Genomic DNA, 17853 nt, shown 5'->3' with positions numbered 1-17853 from the left:
CCTAAACTTGCGGCGCAACAACGGCTACCTGCTTGGGCAAATCGGGAATGCCGATCAGACGCCTCTTTACTTCGACATGCCTGGCACCACAACCGTCGAGAAGAAGGGGGTGAAGCAAGTTCGCGTGCTGACATCGGTCCAGGGTAAAACTACAGTGACGGCAATGCTCTGTTACACGTCAGATGGGCGCAAGCTTCGCCCGTACCTCATATTTATATGGAAGACGCTCCCGAAAGGAGTCGTTTTTTCGAGTGGTGTGATCATGCGGGCCAGCGAGAAAAATGGGTGCGCGTTGCAATCGATGTCTTACGTTTGTTTTTGTTTTTTCGCGGTGGAAATCGGGTGCGCGTTACAATCGAGGGCGCGGTAGAATCGAGTAAATACGGTAAATGAACATAAGGAACACCTCACACACTCCACAAATCATAATTTGTCTAGTTGTGTCCTTCTTGACAACCGCCCCTCGATTAGAGGACCCTTCTCACTTCACGGGAGAGGTCTAGCTGAAGAAACCAGGGTACCGCGTTTTCAAAACTGTCTGATGCCTCCCGTCGCATATCCGCCGCCGTGGTAGTGGCAGCTCATTGACTGTGATTTATCCTTTGGTGAAGTAACGAAACAGGCTCCTATTGCATGTACACACTTTCTCAAATTGCAGCTCAAATACTCCTGTCCTGAATTCTTTACGGATGCTTCGAAGTCTTGCACTGGTGTGTCCTATGCTGCCGTTGTACCATCCTTTTGTGATTATGGTATTCTGCACCATAATTCAAGCATCTTTACTACAGAAGCTTATGCAATACTTGTGGCCGTTAAAGAGATTAAGGAATTAAAACCGCAATGGGCAGTTAAATACACAGATTCGTTGAGCATCATAACAGTTCTAAAATCTCTGCATAAACATAACGATCCTGTCCTTGTGTCACTTCACACTCTTTTATGCAAGATATACACACACACACACACACACACAACACATAGTAGTGTGCTGGGTGCCAGGGCACCGTGAGATCGGGGGAAATTTGTTGGCAGATCAACTTGCTGCCTCCACCCAAGGCAACACTGTGGCCAATACATCCATAGCTGTCCCTGTTCTGGACCTGAAACACCTCCTCAAACAAAAGCTCAGGGTGTATTGGTAGTGCCTATGGGACAGACAAACATTAAGCCGAAACATGGAAACTGGCCAACAGTGTCCAGATCACGCTAGTACACACGAGTAAAACTTACCAGATTACAAATCCATGAAAAATGTGGACAACCACTCACGGTTCTGCACATCCTCGTGCAGTGCAGTGAGTTAGATACTATCAGGAAAAAACACTTTTTATTACCATATCGACAGGAGTTTCCTTTACATCCTTTCATGTTCACTGGTAAAGATACGCCTTTTACGCACGAATTATTATTTGTGTTTTAAAAAAATTTACGTCATTTTCACACTATATTTCAAGGTGACCTGTAGCACGACCTCTCAACAAAGGTCATTGCTGCAGTGGCTGCATTAAATAAAGCACCTGCTCTGCGGCCCTTGTGCTCAAGGGAGCTTAGGAGACAGTGCTGCTATTGCCATATACTTTCATCCAAGTTTTATGTTACCTTGACCAGCACCATCCATTACTGCTACAGGCATTTCGCATCACTCTCATGATTTTAATATTTCTATTTTTTAACCCGCCCAAAGGCGTGGAATTTTAGGCCTCTTAACAGCCACGTAGCAGTACTATAGTTCATAGTGGATGTGCTTTACAAACCATCGTTGAATCACTAATCATAGCCACTCTTTCATCTTTTTCATGGTGCTTCTTGGCCAAGTATGGCCCTTGCACCATTAAAACCTACATATCATCATCAACCATGAAGTTTTTTATGCTGCACTAAACATCTGACGCGAATCCTACTGTATCTTTATTTGGTATATTTATTACTTGATGTGATATTTCCTCAAACTTTTATGGCATTGCTCATGTATGTTGTAATTATCATCTGATGTGGAATTTGTGCTGTGATTGTCATATGTTGTCAATGTAAGGATCTTCAGGGACCCAGTCATGCTGCCTCTAGAGCATCTTTTATTCCTGAAGACCATGCAGTACTTCATGGTGAAATAAGCGTTTGATTGACTGATATTTACAAGAAACTTGCTATACTTGCTGTACCTTAAGTTTGCCAACTATTTTACAGCTATGGTGTTGCTCCTTTTCTCTAGTGTGAGGCTGTGGCAGTAGTGAGCATAGGTCAGCAAAAATTGTGGGGCTCACTTACACTCACTCATGAAATATATTTTGTGCTTTGGAATCTTCTGGACTCGGATTTACCAAATTTTTCTCGAGCCGGACTTGCACTCTCAAAAAGTTTCAACGAGACTCGCTCAGATTCAAACTCACTTAACCATTTCTCACCCAAACTCACTCAGACTTAGACTCATGGCTCAATCTGAGTCTCGGTGAGTCATAGTGAGTAGTTTCATGAGTCTGTTAGTCTAGAATTAGCTTCTATGCCAATAGTCTAGAATCTTCTTTAATGGCAATATCTCACACAGTCAGTGCTCCTCTTGGTGCGTTTTGATATAGTACCTTCGAATACAAGTTAGGAGTGGTTAAAAACCAGTAAAGACATTTTTCTTGAACAAGATGACAACACCAGTTACATTTATCAAAACCTTCCGTGAAAAAATTGGAGAGGGGGTAGGGGGAGTTCAAGGCACTCCCCTAAGTAAGTTACATCTCTGATCAATAAATACTGAAATGGTGCATAAATGATACTGCTTTGAAATAAAAGTGAGCAGACGCGAGTATAAGTGAACCCAGGTAAGGCTTGTAGTAATGCTGAAGGTGAGGAGATAAGACCACAGGCAAAGAAAAGTGGAACTCACTCAGACTCAGTCAAGAAATATATGTTGCGCTTTGAGCTCAGCCAGACTCTTATTCACCAAAGTTTTCCTGAGCTGGAATCACTCGCACTCACACTCATAAAAATTTTCTACCGCTTGACTTACTTGGACTCAAGCTCACCAGAATATTACTCACCCAGACTCACTCAGACACAGACTTGTAGCTCGATCCGAGTCTGATAAAAAGATTCATGAGTCAGTTTGTCGACATATGTAATGAACATTACAAAGTTTGTGATATCTGGGAAGTGCTATCCTGAAAAATTAGCCGCAATTGCAGTAATCACATGAAAATATGTCGATTTAGCAACTCACTGAATAAATGCAAACATTGTGATTGCTATATTTATATAGGGCAGGGAGGTCAGTGCAGCAAGAGCTTTGCAGAATGAAAGATAGTGATTGTATGATGTACTAACAATATGGATAGTGTTGACAAGTTTCCGCAGGTTGCGGAAGAGAATCGCGGCCGTGGCGGCCACATTTTCAAATGGAGGTGAAAAGGCTCGAGGCTTGTGTGCTCAAATTAGGTGCACATTACAAGAACCCCTGGTGGTTGAAATTTCTGGATTCTTCCACTGCGCCATCTCTTTAATCTTATTGTGATGTTGGGACATTAATTCCTAACAGTTGTCATTATTATTAGTGTTGAAAATTTGTGGCTAATTTATTAAATTGTCATCTCATTGAAGTGAGAACAACTTTCGAATTTGAAGCCAAATCAAAAAATGATTTTGAATGTTTGGATGTCAGGTTCAAATCAAATCTATTGGAGTGTTAGTCATCCTAAACATAAGCCTGTTCCCTGACTTATTCTTGGTCCAAATAAATCTGTTGAAACAAACCTCTTGGAAGTTGATCATCACGGAATGCTCGCTTACACTTTGGATTCTCAATGCTTGGGAATAGCATACATTCCTTTGGATTAGTCAGTTCATCAAACTTGAGGAACATTGCCATTTGAGGTCTTAATTTGGATTAAATATCTGAAGAAATAAAAGAGGTCCTTCGTTCCTTTAATGTGAGCCAACATTTCTCCTAGCAGGTCAGTCATATACAGAGGTTTTATTTTTCTGTTTTGATTGTTCATTACCTGCAGCGGACTGAAAATAAAAGTAGCTTTTATGATTTATTCCCTGCATGCTCCTTTTGCCTAAGTGATGCTAATCTGCAGAATGATTATTTCAGGGAAAACCGTGCCAAGCCTGGTGGCATCTGTGTTGCAAATCACACTTCCCCTATTGATGTGGCTATGCTGGCAAGTGACAATTGTTATGCATTGGTAAGGAAGTGTGATAGTGTCTACAAAGTGTCATCTGTTGAGTGAGAATCTTCTTTGCAATTCAGGTGGGCCAGACCCAAGGTGGGTTCATTGGTGTTATCCAGACAGCTTTGAACAAGGCAGCCTCACACATTTGGTTTGAACGAGCTGAAATCAAGGACAGGCAAGCAGTTGCCAAGAGGTAAGCAACACGTGTGGTGGAGAGCTTGTTTTGGCAAAAGAGTAATCATATTTACATCTTTGCAGACTCCGAGAACATGTTGAAGATCCTACAAAGCTGCCTATTCTCATTTTTCCGGAAGGTACGGCTGATAATGTGTATTTACAACTCTGTCTAACGCGTTAATGTGTGTACTGCATGAATCTTTGTACGAAAGATCTAACATTTTCTTGAAAAAATGTGGACATGTTGAGGGCAGGTGATAGCAAAGAGGTAGTGCTTCCAGTGTTACTAGTACATGAAATCCTCTGAAAAAGTTTGGTATTTTTGGTGCAAATATGGTGCTTTATGAAAATTCTAAACCTCTAATAATGCTTTCATCTTTTATTCATGCCACTTTGCCTTGTAAACCCCATCTCACATGACAGCGATTTTGCATCAAGAATGGCACGGCAGCATTGCAAGCCCCAGAACTTTTTTTTTTAATAGTTGGACACCGCTGTGATCAATATGGCTGGAGTTGAAAAAAAATTCGCTGATAATAAGAGCACCTGCCAGTGGTAGAGTGCTGTGAGCAATGATGTGAGGAGCACATCACAGGGGCAGTAGCATTGAGGTGTGGGTGTGCTGGTCGAAAGAAACTTGGCTCACATGAGCTTTGACTGGTGATGCTTTTCTGGCAGATGACATCCCTCGCAGCAAGCAGCGCTGCGCTCGTGGTGTTGAAGTGCCATTTTTTTTCTTTTTATTGTTCTTGATGAAGCTTCCATTCTATGCAGACAAATTGTTTGTACATGCCATTTTGTTCTTTCATTTTATTCAAAACATGGCACCCACATGAGGCTGCAAAGAGGGGGAGCTATGGTACATTGTGCTTCTCGTATAAAATCTATGTATTTTTTTTTTCTTCGTTTCGCAGTTTTTTTTTCTTCTTTATGACGCTGGTCTAATGTGTTCGAATGGCTGGGCCTTTTCCTATGTTGTAATGTAATGTACCCCTACAACAACAAATACCACCACTTTTCCATTTAAATGCATGTAGTAAAAACGATGCTAGCTCCTTCAAAAGCCTGCCATATTGCTGACCAGGACATTTGCTTTTGGTTACTATTCTGGACAATGCATGAAGGCTTTGTGGCTTTAGAAAACAGAAGCTGCTGAAAGTCCGGTGCAGGCTTGAAACAATCTGAACCAACTTTTTTTTTTTTGGTTTTATATGGCCAGTAATATGAGCGCACAACAAGACCTGTCTTCGAACAAAGCTTAAACAGAAGTAAATGCAGCTGCAAGGGGCATAGTATAATTACTTTATTCAAGGTACAAATGCATGAAAATAAGGCTTGTGCAATTCGTAAACTTTAGGTTTGAAGTGAATTCAAAGTGAATAGTGATTTAATTAAAATCACTTCAAATCGAATTATATATATATTACATATTATAGAGCAAAATGAGCATATTGGTCATGAGTGAACTAACCTGCACAATATATATATTTTTTAATTGTAACAAGGCATGTACAAATGGCGTTATTTTTGGTTCAAGGAAAAGAAAAGGAACCAACATTGACTAGTAGTAAGATTTCACTTTCGGTAGAATGCAGTTGATAAATGTAAAATATGCTATATTTTCAAATTTACTATACTTAAAGCATATAAACAGGTGAACAAGGTTTTGAAGCTGGTGAAAAAGCTTCTAGACTTTTTAAGGAAGAATTGATGTGAGGGTAATATGATTGCATTTACATTGAAGTGGGACTTCGCGGCTGTGAGAAACGAAGGGGACCCGGACCTGATTGTCTGGCTACATTGAAGGCCAAAGGAACTACTGAGCGAGCCAGCGCTCGGGACTCGTGCTCTTGCCCGCCGCCCCTTTTTTCTCCTTTATTTGCAACACTCTCTGGCGGCCGGCAAACTGGCAGCAATGCTCGAGTGCACAGCGGCAGAAATTGAGGCGGACATTGGCGAGCAAGATGCGAACGATAGAAAAGGTGGGATTGTTACATGGGGACGATGGAGGGCTTTGGGGAAGCGGTGGCTTCTCTTGCGCTGAAAGTTGTCCAATGTCCAAATTAATTCGGGGTCAAGTTGTTTGCCATCTGCAGGTCATACTGAGGACTTTCGCACTTCTTGCATCGCTTGTAGTAAGAAGAGTCGGCTTTGAGGTTATTACCGTGTAGCGCAGCTTGAATATTCTTGTCGAAGGTGATGAGGTGGGCGTGTTTCGCCACAATGATGTCGATGAGCTCCTGAAGCCTGTGAGCAGGAGTCATCGAGTCTGCCAGTAGGGTGTCGAGAATCTATATTGCATTGGTGATGGCTGTCCAGTAGAAGCCACGCTGGACTCGGAGTTGACGTATTGTCGAAAGTCGGGGGGCCAGACGACCGGGTGGGTTTCAGCATCAGAACGAAGTGTGAGAAAAGAAGGGGAACCGGATCCAATTTCCTGGCTACATCGAAGGTCAAAGAAACAGCTGAGCGAGCCAATGCCTGCGACTCGTGCTCATGCTCGTGCCTGCCGCCCATTCTTTCTTTATTTGCTACAGCGGCAGTGCGAATTTCTCTTGGAAAGGTGTATTCACGGCATAGCACCGCCACACTTCAGTGAAAGCAGTTTTACAGAGAGGGTGTTACATGAGGACTAATATACACCAATTCGATTCACCTATGTTAATATACACTTATTTGTCATTTGAAACACTAAGAAATTTTCAATAGTTTCATTTCGAATCGAAGTGAATTTGAATACTATGCGAGTAGTTGTTTGATTATTCACGCAAGCCTAATGAAAATCAAGCGCTGAAGTGTAAGGCTGATGAGACCTGCTACTCAAACGGCCAAAATTATGAAGTTTGGAGCAACAAAACCTGCCGGTAACAAAGACTTTCCACAACCAACACTGTGCAAAGGCAGTGCTTGTGAAAGAAAGCTGTGTTCATGTATCCGAGTGCTACTTGATCTCCACGACAGTTGCCGCAAATTTCTTAGCGTGCAATGCAGGCTTAGAGTACTGACACGATTCGAAGACATCATAAAAACAGACATATTTTTTTGTTTTTTTTGGTATGCAGTGTCAACGCTACACACAAAACCGGAGCCAGACAACATGTATAAGATATTTTATTTTGATATTTAAGTTTTTGCTACCCAACTTCTGAAAGCCAGCTCCACTGCAATGGACATGATCTCGACGAGTCCAGACAGTTCTTTAGCTTGCGAGCTCTGTCTTGCATGTCACCTAAATCGTAGAAACCAATGTCAGGGTCACTGGACGACAATTCAGTCATCGTTGTATATGTGCACTACAAGCAGATGATAGATTTGCCGTTAGTATGTTGGCGGTTGCTGTCTCCCTGTAATGTCGCACTGCTATGACATGTCACCAAGAAGCCACTCCCTCGCTCTCGAAACCGAAAGGGCGTTTTTATGGTGGCACTAATTAAAGTATATTCCATGAATTCCCAGGCACCGCAATACTCGTTTTACATTTCTCTACACTAGTACTTTCATTTAGAGCAACACTATAGAAATTTTGAAAAATTGATGTCGGTACTCCTTCAAGATTATCGTGCGACTAAACACTAGCTGCAATCACTAACCGACCAACCTTCCGTGCAGTGCACTAGTGTTTGAGAATCGATCATTTTTTTATTCTTCTTTCGCGTTTTTTCAGTTTGATGTTCACTTACCTTCCAGGTACTATCATGAGCAATATGAGCTCGAACATGCGAGCACGTGGCAAGTAGCATCAAAACCAAGATAATGTGATATGCGTTATAACCGGATGGGAGAGGAGGCTTGCTCTTCCACTGTCTGTTAACACTCCCACTTCGCTAGCGTTATGGGCAAACGGCAGATCATTGCTAGCGAGGATAACACGAAGAAAAATGCACAAAAGACATATTAAGTGAAAGATGTGCACCGAAATGTGCATCCAACACTGCCTACATATAATACAGGCATGACATCATGGCAGCCTACGCCACAGCTGATATCTCAGCAGCTACAGCCTACATGGGTGATTCAGTGTGACTGTGCACGTAATGCGAGTTCATATTATTGCTGGCTGCCACTAACAAGCACTGAGCCGCCGTTTTGCAGCAATGATGCTTAGGCGGGAGTGTCAACAGACACCAGAAGAACGCCTCCCTTTCCACTTTGCTTCTGACAACGGCCGCTGCAAATCAGCCGATGTAGGGGTTCGAAATCATAGTGCTCGCGATAGTACAGTATTATGAACAAAAGGGTAATCTCAGAAGCATGTCGCATTTCCAAGAACACTGTGAAGTGCATCAGTAAGCCATCCATCTCTGTACTAAGGCACATACAAGTGGTAAATAGATGGCCTTGCGTTTCGTGTACTTTTTTCTTTTTCGGTGCTAAAGCATTGAACGGCTCTTTGCGCGACCCTGTCATCATCAGAAAGCTATAGCAAAAAAAACTGCATATAAGTGACATAGTCTTAATCTAACTAAGGAAAAAGTAGCCATGATAGAGATTCAATCCTGTGCCCCACCGCGACTGCTACCACTTTGCAGCTGAATATGTTAACTGCTGTTCAAACATTACATTGCACCACTGTGGAGCTAGCTGAAGTAATTAATGTTGCTGAGCTAATAGACACACTTGGGCTTTGCTTAGCAAGTCATTCACTAAAAGGTGCATGTCGGAAGCAGTACTGCTTACAGTAAACTGCTTACAGAGTCTTTGTGATCTTAAGTTGAATGGTGTCGAAAAAAGATGCTCAAAGCATTGTGTGTTTATTGTTCTTTCTCTGCCCTGATGAGAGCACTGCTTTATCGGGACACTAAAGAGGAACAATGACTTAGTTTATATTAATAAACTGCATTCTACAACTCTAATACCATAAGTTTCACTGTCATAAGCTCATTATTAGTGGAGAAAATCAAGGTTGATGTTTCATATCTAAATTTTATGCAGAGATTTCAGTGCATGACCTAACACACTTCAAACTGTATTTTTGTATTTTCACAACATTGGCTCGATGAAATTTTTCGAAACTTCATCTGCTAGCTCTATGGCACCCACAGATGATAATGCACTTCATTTTTATTATCAAGTAGAAGCTATGTAGGACCCAGTAGAAGCTTGTTTTGAAATGAGAGCGCACTACTGAGACGCGGACAGAAAGACGAGGACAAGCACTTGTCCCTGTCTTTCTGTCCACGTCTAAGTAGTGCGCTCTCATTTCAAAACAATTGTGTATCACCAACCCGCCCAATCAACCATATTGGCCAGTAGAAGCCTTCAAAATTTACTACGTCTCGGTATTTGGTGCGGGAATCTCACGGTGGGGTCTCTACCCTCATTTTCTTTTTCACTCGTTTTCTCGTTTACCAAGCGTCACGTATTGGTAAGAGTGGTGTTTTTGAGATTGTGAAATTTTCCTTTACTAATACACGAAAAATCGTTTTGCTCTTTTGTGTCCCTTTAACAAAAGCTCAGCAAATAAAACTCAGCTGAGAGATTGCAACATGGTCAGTTTGTTATTTTGCGCTGTTGCTGCCTCATAAGCAGAATGATTGCTCTCGGAAGCATTTCACACCAGCACTAAACTCGGCAAGATTTTTCAGCAGCCCTGAATTCTGCAAGACTCGGAGGCAAGCAATGCTTCCGCATTTACTCATCATGAAAATTGCCCAGGTGACCTTATAGTTTTCTTCCGTTCTTGTCACGCATGTGTACTCACTTCAGCACTTGGGTCTCGAGTATTGAGTGAAGAGCCAGCTACATTTCTGAGAGCACTTTTGTGTTGCCCCTGATAGGAGTTGTGTGCAGAAGGAGGCTGGCCAATTAAGTACTGTATGGTGGCAGTGAATGAACATGGTATATAACTTTTCCTGGTGTAGGTACATGCATCAACAACACATCAGTAATGCAGTTCAAGAAGGGCAGCTTTGAAGTTGGCGGCACCATCTACCCAGCGGCTATCAAGTATGATGCACGATTTGGAGATGCCTTTTGGAACAGCAGCAAGCAGAACTACATCCATTACCTGGCTATGATGATGTCATCGTGGGCCATAGTATGCGATGTGTGGTACTTGCCACCCATGAAGAAAAAAGTAAGTACATAGTATTTGCCAGCACAACCATCAACCACAAAGTTTTATGAAAGTCTTCTTGCCAGTTCACGTGCAGAGTGATTAATTTTACTTTACTTAAACATAGGCATTAGCATGTGCCACATGTTCATAAGTTCCCAATACTTTCTAAATGCAGAAAGTTGGCTAAATCTGGAAGTGTAGCTGAGGCATTGCCTAGTGCTTTACTGCTTGTGGGAAGAAAAACTTAAGTCTGCAGGTTGACCTGTATTTTGGAATGTACACAAAGCATGCCAGGACATTTAAAGGGTCACTAAAGTCAAATAACAATTTACATCAGAGTGAAAGCTCAATGTATGATGTCTAAAACGAATTTATTATCAACAGCAGTGCCCTACTTAACGAGAAATTAAGGTAAATGCACAGGAATACATGTGCCGCAGCAGCACATTCTCAAAATGATCCCGATGACATCAGACGAGCCCCCTACAAATAATCTTACTACTAATCGATCTAGCTGCATTAGATAAAGAACCTTCCATGCATCAAGAGACCTAATAAAACGCTGCTTGTTCGTTTCTGTTTGATTCACGGAAAAAAGAACCGCCGGACGTTACTATAGGGAATGGCGCGAGTGGTTCAAAAATTCAATTTTCGGGTGGTTAAACTGGACAGGTCGTGCTATGTGGCGGGGCCCAGTTGAACCAGGGACGCCTGCAATTTTGAAGGCCATGGCTAAATGTTTAGTGGCCGTTGTTGCTGCTGTGGCTCCCACTACTTTCCCTCTGCTGCTACTATAGTGTCGGCGGCCACACATTAAAGCCGGGCAACGTTGTGCAGGGCAACAGTGACATCAGACGTTCGATCGAGGTGGGTAATTAGAAGTTAACTGACCCAATACGGACCACTAAAACACGATTTCTTTTTTTTTTTTTTTTTCAAAATAAGCCATTCTTTGCCACAAAAGTAACACTACAAGGTTTCTAGATCGCTATTTAACAATCAATAACGTCGACTTAATAGTGGACTTTAGTGTCCCTTTATTAAGGTTGTGTAGCATTATTGGCATGTATTGAACAAGTGCTTTTAAATGCAGCTTAAGTTATAGTTAGTCAGAATTCAAGGCACAAGGCAATATTAGTGCAGGCTCACTATAATTTTTTCTTTGTTCTGCTAAGTGATTGAGTAAGTAGTGACTAGCATAAGTAACAAATGTTTCATGTGCTCATTGCAGCAAGTTACACTGAAAAAAATTTGTTAAAGTGTTTTTTTTTAGGTGGCCTGAGTGGCCTGACACTATTGTGTCTTTTTCTTTGATTGAAATGAACTCTCCACATTAGAATGATTGCATGTGTCATGCTCATCTTTCCCTAGCAAGTCTGGCTGTGTATGTTCAGTTCAGGCATTTTGGTAACCGTATTCTCACCCGTCTGTCTTGACTGAACTTTTTAATATAGTTATTTTTAATTCATTAGCAATCCAGAATTATTGGCTGAACATTTCCTGGAATACTAGAAGATTTAGTGACGAGTAGAACAAACGTTGTTTTCCGAAGCCCATGCATGCTAATAGACTGTTACCAGCAATCGAACTTGAGTTTGCATGTATTGGCTACACTGATGACTGCAGTAGCAAAGTTGTGTCTGCATGTGGCCCTTCCATGTTATTAATGCTGAAAAATGACATCAAAATGGCACATTTTATAAGTGTTATTTAATCTAAAATCATAGAAGAAAGTAATAATGGAATATTGTGATTGAAGTAAACAACATATATTTGCCTGTATTGCACTTACGTCAAACATTTTTGTGAATATTTACCGTAATTACTCGAATCTAGCGTGCACCTTTTTTCCGGTTAAGCGAGTTCATAAATTGCATGCGCGTTAAAATCGAGTGCGAAAAAAAAAAATGAATACAGTCATTCTATTGCCATCGGCATGTCCAAAATGGCCGCCCCCTACGTGCTTCGGCATGGCGCATCGGCCATTTCTGCCTGTGTGTTTCCCATGTGCGGCACTTCGTACGTGTGCTGAGGAGTTCGTCATCTTGTAGTTCATTAGCATCGACGGCATGGAAGGGCCGACTCCAAAAACTCGACGAGTGCACCACGATGCCACTTTTAAAAGAAAAGTCATCGCGTGTGCCAAAACAGACGGAAATCGGGCCGCATCGCGGTCGTTCGGAGTTCCCAAAACGTGCGTGCGGGACTGGCGGAAACAAAAGCACAACATTGTCGACAGCAAAGATTCACGCAAAGGCTTCAGTGGACCACAGCAGGGTCGGTTTCCGCAAATTGACGAGCTGCTCGCCGAGTATATTTATTTATTTATTTATTACATACTGCAGTCCGTAGACCAAGCAGGAGGGGCACAAAAAGGGAGCATAGCGAAAAAAGCGAACAAGTTATACAGCAAGTTAGAATACACAAAGCTACTGAAAAACAAGTCATACCAAATAGGATGCTTAGTTATACATATCTAGAAAAAAAGCGAACAAACTTCTAGAAACAGTTTCCAGCTCAAAAAGTAAAGCTACACAGTTGAAATAATAAGATGAGCTAATCTAGCATTGAAATATCAACAGTGTTGATTACACAAAAGATGCATGTAGTTTTCAAAGTCGGGAATGCCACGTTCAGGGAAAACATTTGAAGGCAGTGCATTCCATTCGCTAATGGTTCTAGGAAAGAAGGAATGTTTGAAAAGGTTAGTACGTGCAAAGTAAGGTGTCAGATCATGATTGTGAGCATGCCTGGTTTTCCTGGAAAGAGGGAGAGATGTATTTACTGGGATCAATATTAAACTGATGATTACGAAGCAGGAAAAGAAACTTGAGTCTGGCGATAGTTCTACGCTGTTTCAAGAGCGGAATGTTGTTAGTAGCCATAAGTGATGAAGGAGAATCAAGATTGTGATAGGCATTATAGATGAATCTTACCGCTCTCCTCTGGACCATTTCAAGTTTATAAACATCCTTTTTAAAATACGGGTCCCAGGCTACGCATGCGTATTCTAGACGGGGTCGAATAAATGTATTATATGCAAGAAGTTTGATCTGAGTTGGCGCGTTTTTTAGTTTGTGTCTAAGAAACCCTAGTTTTCTAGAGGCGGAGGAACAAGTGTCGTCAATGTGGTTACTCCACGACAGTCGATTGGTAATATTGACTCCCAAGTATTTAAAATTGCTCACTTCGATCAACGGATTATTATTTAAGGTGTAGCGTGATGCAAAAGGGGTAATTTTATTTGAGATACGCATATAGACCGATTTACTAATGTTTAACTCCATCGACCAGGCATGGCACCAATCGGAGAGAGAATTTAGGTTGTTCTGCAAGCACTCTTGGTCTCTTTCACTTTTAATTGGCTTGTAAAGAATGCAGTCATCTGCAAAAAGCTTTAAGCTTATGGCGGAGGTGTCAACTGATGAAACAATGTCATTGATAAAGATGAGAAACAAGACAGGGCCAAGGACACTGCCTTGTGGAACTCCCGAGGTTACAGGTAGAACCCCAGAGCAGCAGCCCTGGACCTGGACAAACTGTTTGCGGCTGGTAAGGTAGGAGCGGATCCAAATAATTACAGTAATGGGTAGGCCAATGTTTGAAAGTTTGGTGAGTAATTTACTGTGGCAAACACAGTCGAAAGCTTTTCTAAAATCTAAGAAGATGGCGTCTATTTGGTCGCCCTTATCAATTGCCATAGCGAAGTCGTGAATTGTGGTGACAAGTTGAGTGTTAGTCGAGAGGCCCTTCCTAAAACCATGCTGGAAAGGAGTCAAAATACTGTTTTCTTCAAGAAATGACATTATGTAATGCGCGATGATATGCTCAAGAAGTTTACAAGGACAGGAAGTTAATGAAATTGGCCGGTAGTTTTCAACATTTAGGCGATCACCTTTTTTAAATACGGGAATAACACGTGCCGTTCGCCAATCATCGGGAAGAATTGAATTATGAAGCGAAAGACGAAAAATATGGGTGAAGACATGCGCGATAGGTTCGGCGTAACGTTGCAAAAATGCATTAGGTATGCCGTCGGGACCATCGGAAGATTTAGTCTTAACATTCAGTAACAGTGAAAGGACACCTTCGACAGTTATGAAATCGGCAGATATAGTAGACAGAGAAATAATGTTTGTGTCAGCATGATCTCCCCGAGTGAATACCGAGTGAAAATACTGATTGAATTGGTTTGCAATTTTGACTGGATCGTTAACAATACAACCATTTACTGATATCTCGGTTGGTGTTTTGTGCGCATCGCTCAAGTACCGCCAGAATCTATCCGGGTTAGTTTTCAAAAAGTTAGGAAGCGAGTGGTTGAAGTGTCTTGCCTTAGCTTCGCTTAGCCGAGTTGCAAGCTGGGCCTTCAACGAGATAAGTCTGCAGGGTATTTTTTTCTTTTTTCTAGCTCGTTTTAGCTTGCGGTGCAAATGTATAATATCTCTAGTAATCCATGGGTTATTTCGGTTTTTCCTAACCCGTTTGCTTGGCACAAACTTATCAGTGCAGTAATGTATCGCAGTTTTTATTTGGTTCCAGGCTATCGACACATCATCAGAAAGATTATCACATAAGAACCACAGATAATCCAAAATGGCCTGGTCATCCGCCTTCGAGTAATCCTTAATGACATGTCTAGTCTCTTGTCGGTGTGCTTTGTTTTCACCAATACCGAAGGATAAAAATACTGCTTTATGGTCGGAAATGCCATCTTCAATAGAGACCGTGTATTTGCGTACATTGGAATTTAAAAAGACTAGGTCGAGTGTAGAACGGGTGTTTCCAGCCTCTCTGGTGCACTCATTAACAATCTGCACAAGATCGCACATCAAGGCAATGTCAGCGAGAGGGTTTAACGTCGTTACATCAGAGCCAGAGTATGGAACGCGCCAGTCAACATTGGGCAAGTTAAAATCACCTGCGAGAATCAGACGATCATTTTTAAACGTGAACATGTGGTCATATAGTCTAGACAGATATTCGTGTGTTGAAGAGGGTGGTCTGTAGATGGCACATACGGTGAAGTAATGGCCCCAGCAGCTTACCTTAAGGAATAAACTTTCGTGCTCATGAATTTGTTGAAGGGGCCGAGCACTAATACAATCTTTGAGAACTATTGCTACACCACCACCTCTTGATGGCCGGTCACGTCTGAAGATTTGATATCTCGGAGGAATTAATACTGAATCATTTATACCTTCGTGCAGCCAGGTTTCTGTGATTATTGTAATGTGAGGGTCGTAGGTGAGTAGAAGGTACTCGAGTTTGTCAACTTTATTTGATAGGCTTTGCGCGTTTACGTTAAGCACTCTCAAACTTTTGGACGCACACTGTCGAGTGGGTCAATCAGAACCTGTAGCTTGCGGGTTAAGGGCTACACGCACATTTTTGGCTTCATCCCAGACAAAAAGTTTGCCATCAATTTTGATTTTGTCGTGAATAAGTGTAACCCGTTTCCTGCTGTCGCGTTCAGCTTTTGTACTTTCCCAAAGCAGGCGGCGCTTGCGCAGCGTGCACTGGCTATAATCATTTTGTACATAAATTTTGGAGCCCTTTAATTTATTTGAATTCTTTAAGACTTCTTGTTTCTCCTGATAATCTTGAAAGTAAGCTATGACAGGCCTACGACTACCTTGGCGGCCAAGACGGTGAATGCGGGCTATGGACTTGCACTTCACTCCCAATGTTTTCTCGAATATATCGGTTACAACAGCAGTTCGAAGACAGGTGTCATTTTCATTTGTGTTTTCGAGAACACCATGAATGATAAGGTTTGCCCGACGGCTTCGGTCTTCGAGATCAGTTAACTTAGAGCTCTGCCATGACAGCACAGTTTTAAAGGAAGCTGCAGTGGATTCAAGAGCTGCAACTTCCGGTGATTTATCTTTAAATTCCTGTAGTTTGGCTTCAATTGCTTGGAATCGCAAGTCCATGTCGCACATCATTTGTTCGTTCATCGATTTTAAGAGCAGTATTTCAGCCTTCATAACTGCTTGGCCCTGAAGAATACTGTGTAATAAATCAGCGTTCGTGGGTCCTGGGTTTGTCTCAACGTCACCACAGAGTAACATTTTGCATGCACAATAGCACTCATATGCAATACTTAAACAGGTGCTTGGGCACGGCACAACTACTAACATGACTTCATCACTAGTTTTTATGTTGGAAGCAGAGTAGCTAACCTGTACAACGAAGAAGAATTTCGTGGTCAGCAACATGGTCGCTGTCGTCTCGCCGTGCCCACTGTCGAAGAAATGCTGCAGTGGATGCTTTATAGCCTCGGTCGCTGATGTCACGGACATGCGCAACTGTCGCTGCGTCGGAGCGTCCATACAGAAGGTCAGTATCGGCGTCCGCACATGCAGATCTGCCACGGAAAGGTAGATTGTGTCAACCGGCGGCGCGCACGTGTCATTCGTGCTCGGTAATCCTGTGACCGTCAGCAGCGAAACCTGTACAACGAAGAAGAATTTCGTGGTCAGACAACGAAGAAGAATTTCGTGGTCAGCAACATGGTCGCTGTCGTCTCGCCGTGCCCACTGTCGAAGAAATGCTGCAGTGGATGCTTTATAGCCTCGGTCGCTGATGTCACGGACATGCGCAACTGTCGCTGCGTCGGAGCGTCCATACAGAAGGTCAGTATCGGCGTCCGCACATGCAGATCTGCCACGGAAAGGTAGATGGTGTCAACCGGCGGCGCGCACGTGTCATTCGTGCTCGGTAATCCTGTGACCGTCAGCAGCGAAACCTGTACAACGAAGAAGAATTTCGTGGTCAGCAACATGGTCGCTGTCGTCTCGCCGTGCCCACTGTCGAAGAAATGCTGCAGTGGATGCTTTATAGCCTCGGTCGCTGATGTCACGGACATGCGCAACTGTCGCTGCGTCGGAGCGTCCATACAGAAGGTCAGTATCGGCGTCCGCACATGCAGATCTGCCACGGAAAGGTAGATGGTGTCAACCGGCGGCGCGCACGTGTCATTCGTGCTCGGTAATCCTGTGACCGTCAGCAGCGAAACCTGTACAACGAAGAAAAATTTCGTGGTCAGCAACATGGTCGCTGTCGTCTCGCCGTGCCCACTCATATGCTTGAGCAGCGAGCGGCACAGCGTCACGTGATGACAGAACTGCTCTAAGTGCGGGCTATGCAGTTAGCTTTAGAAAAAGGGCTAACGCGGAGGCAGTTCAAAGCGAGCAGGTGCTGGCTAACTAACTTTATGAAGAGGAAAGGCTTTTCCCTCTGAAAGCGAACGGGCATGCGCCAAAACTTGCCGGAGGAGTACGACGAAAAGCTTCACAGTTTTCAGAGGTTCGTCCTAAACTTGCGGCACAACAACGGCTACCTGTTTGGGCAAATCGGGAATGCTGATCAGATGCCTCTTTACTTCGACATTCCTGGCACCACAACCCTCGAGAAGAAGGGGGCGAAGCAAGTTCACATGCTGACATCGGG

General features: G+C 42.8%; 1 protein-coding gene across 2 annotated transcripts in view; it reads left to right on the top strand.

The window, feature by feature from the left end:
- Window positions 1–17853, top strand: part of Gpat4 (Glycerol-3-phosphate acyltransferase 4) — a 46132-nt gene that overhangs the window by 20192 nt on the left and 8087 nt on the right. Inside the window, exons 8-11 of one of the 2 annotated variants that reach the window (XM_075877111.1) lie at window positions 4082–4151; window positions 4241–4356; window positions 4422–4477; window positions 10202–10416. In XM_075877111.1, the coding sequence (XP_075733226.1) occupies window positions 4082–4151; window positions 4241–4356; window positions 4422–4477; window positions 10202–10416 (457 nt within the window). Of the gene's footprint in view, window positions 1–4081; window positions 4176–4240; window positions 4357–4421; window positions 4478–10201; window positions 10417–17853 lie in introns of both variants that reach the window. The other variant, XM_037426967.2, reaches the window with a different exon arrangement.

The sequence above is a fragment of the Rhipicephalus microplus genome, chromosome X (genome assembly GCF_043290135.1).
Source record: "Rhipicephalus microplus isolate Deutch F79 chromosome X, USDA_Rmic, whole genome shotgun sequence".
NCBI classification, from domain to species: Eukaryota; Metazoa; Arthropoda; class Arachnida; order Ixodida; family Ixodidae; genus Rhipicephalus; species Rhipicephalus microplus.
Note: the sequence above shows the minus strand (reverse complement) of the source record. Positions and strands in the feature narration are given on the sequence as shown.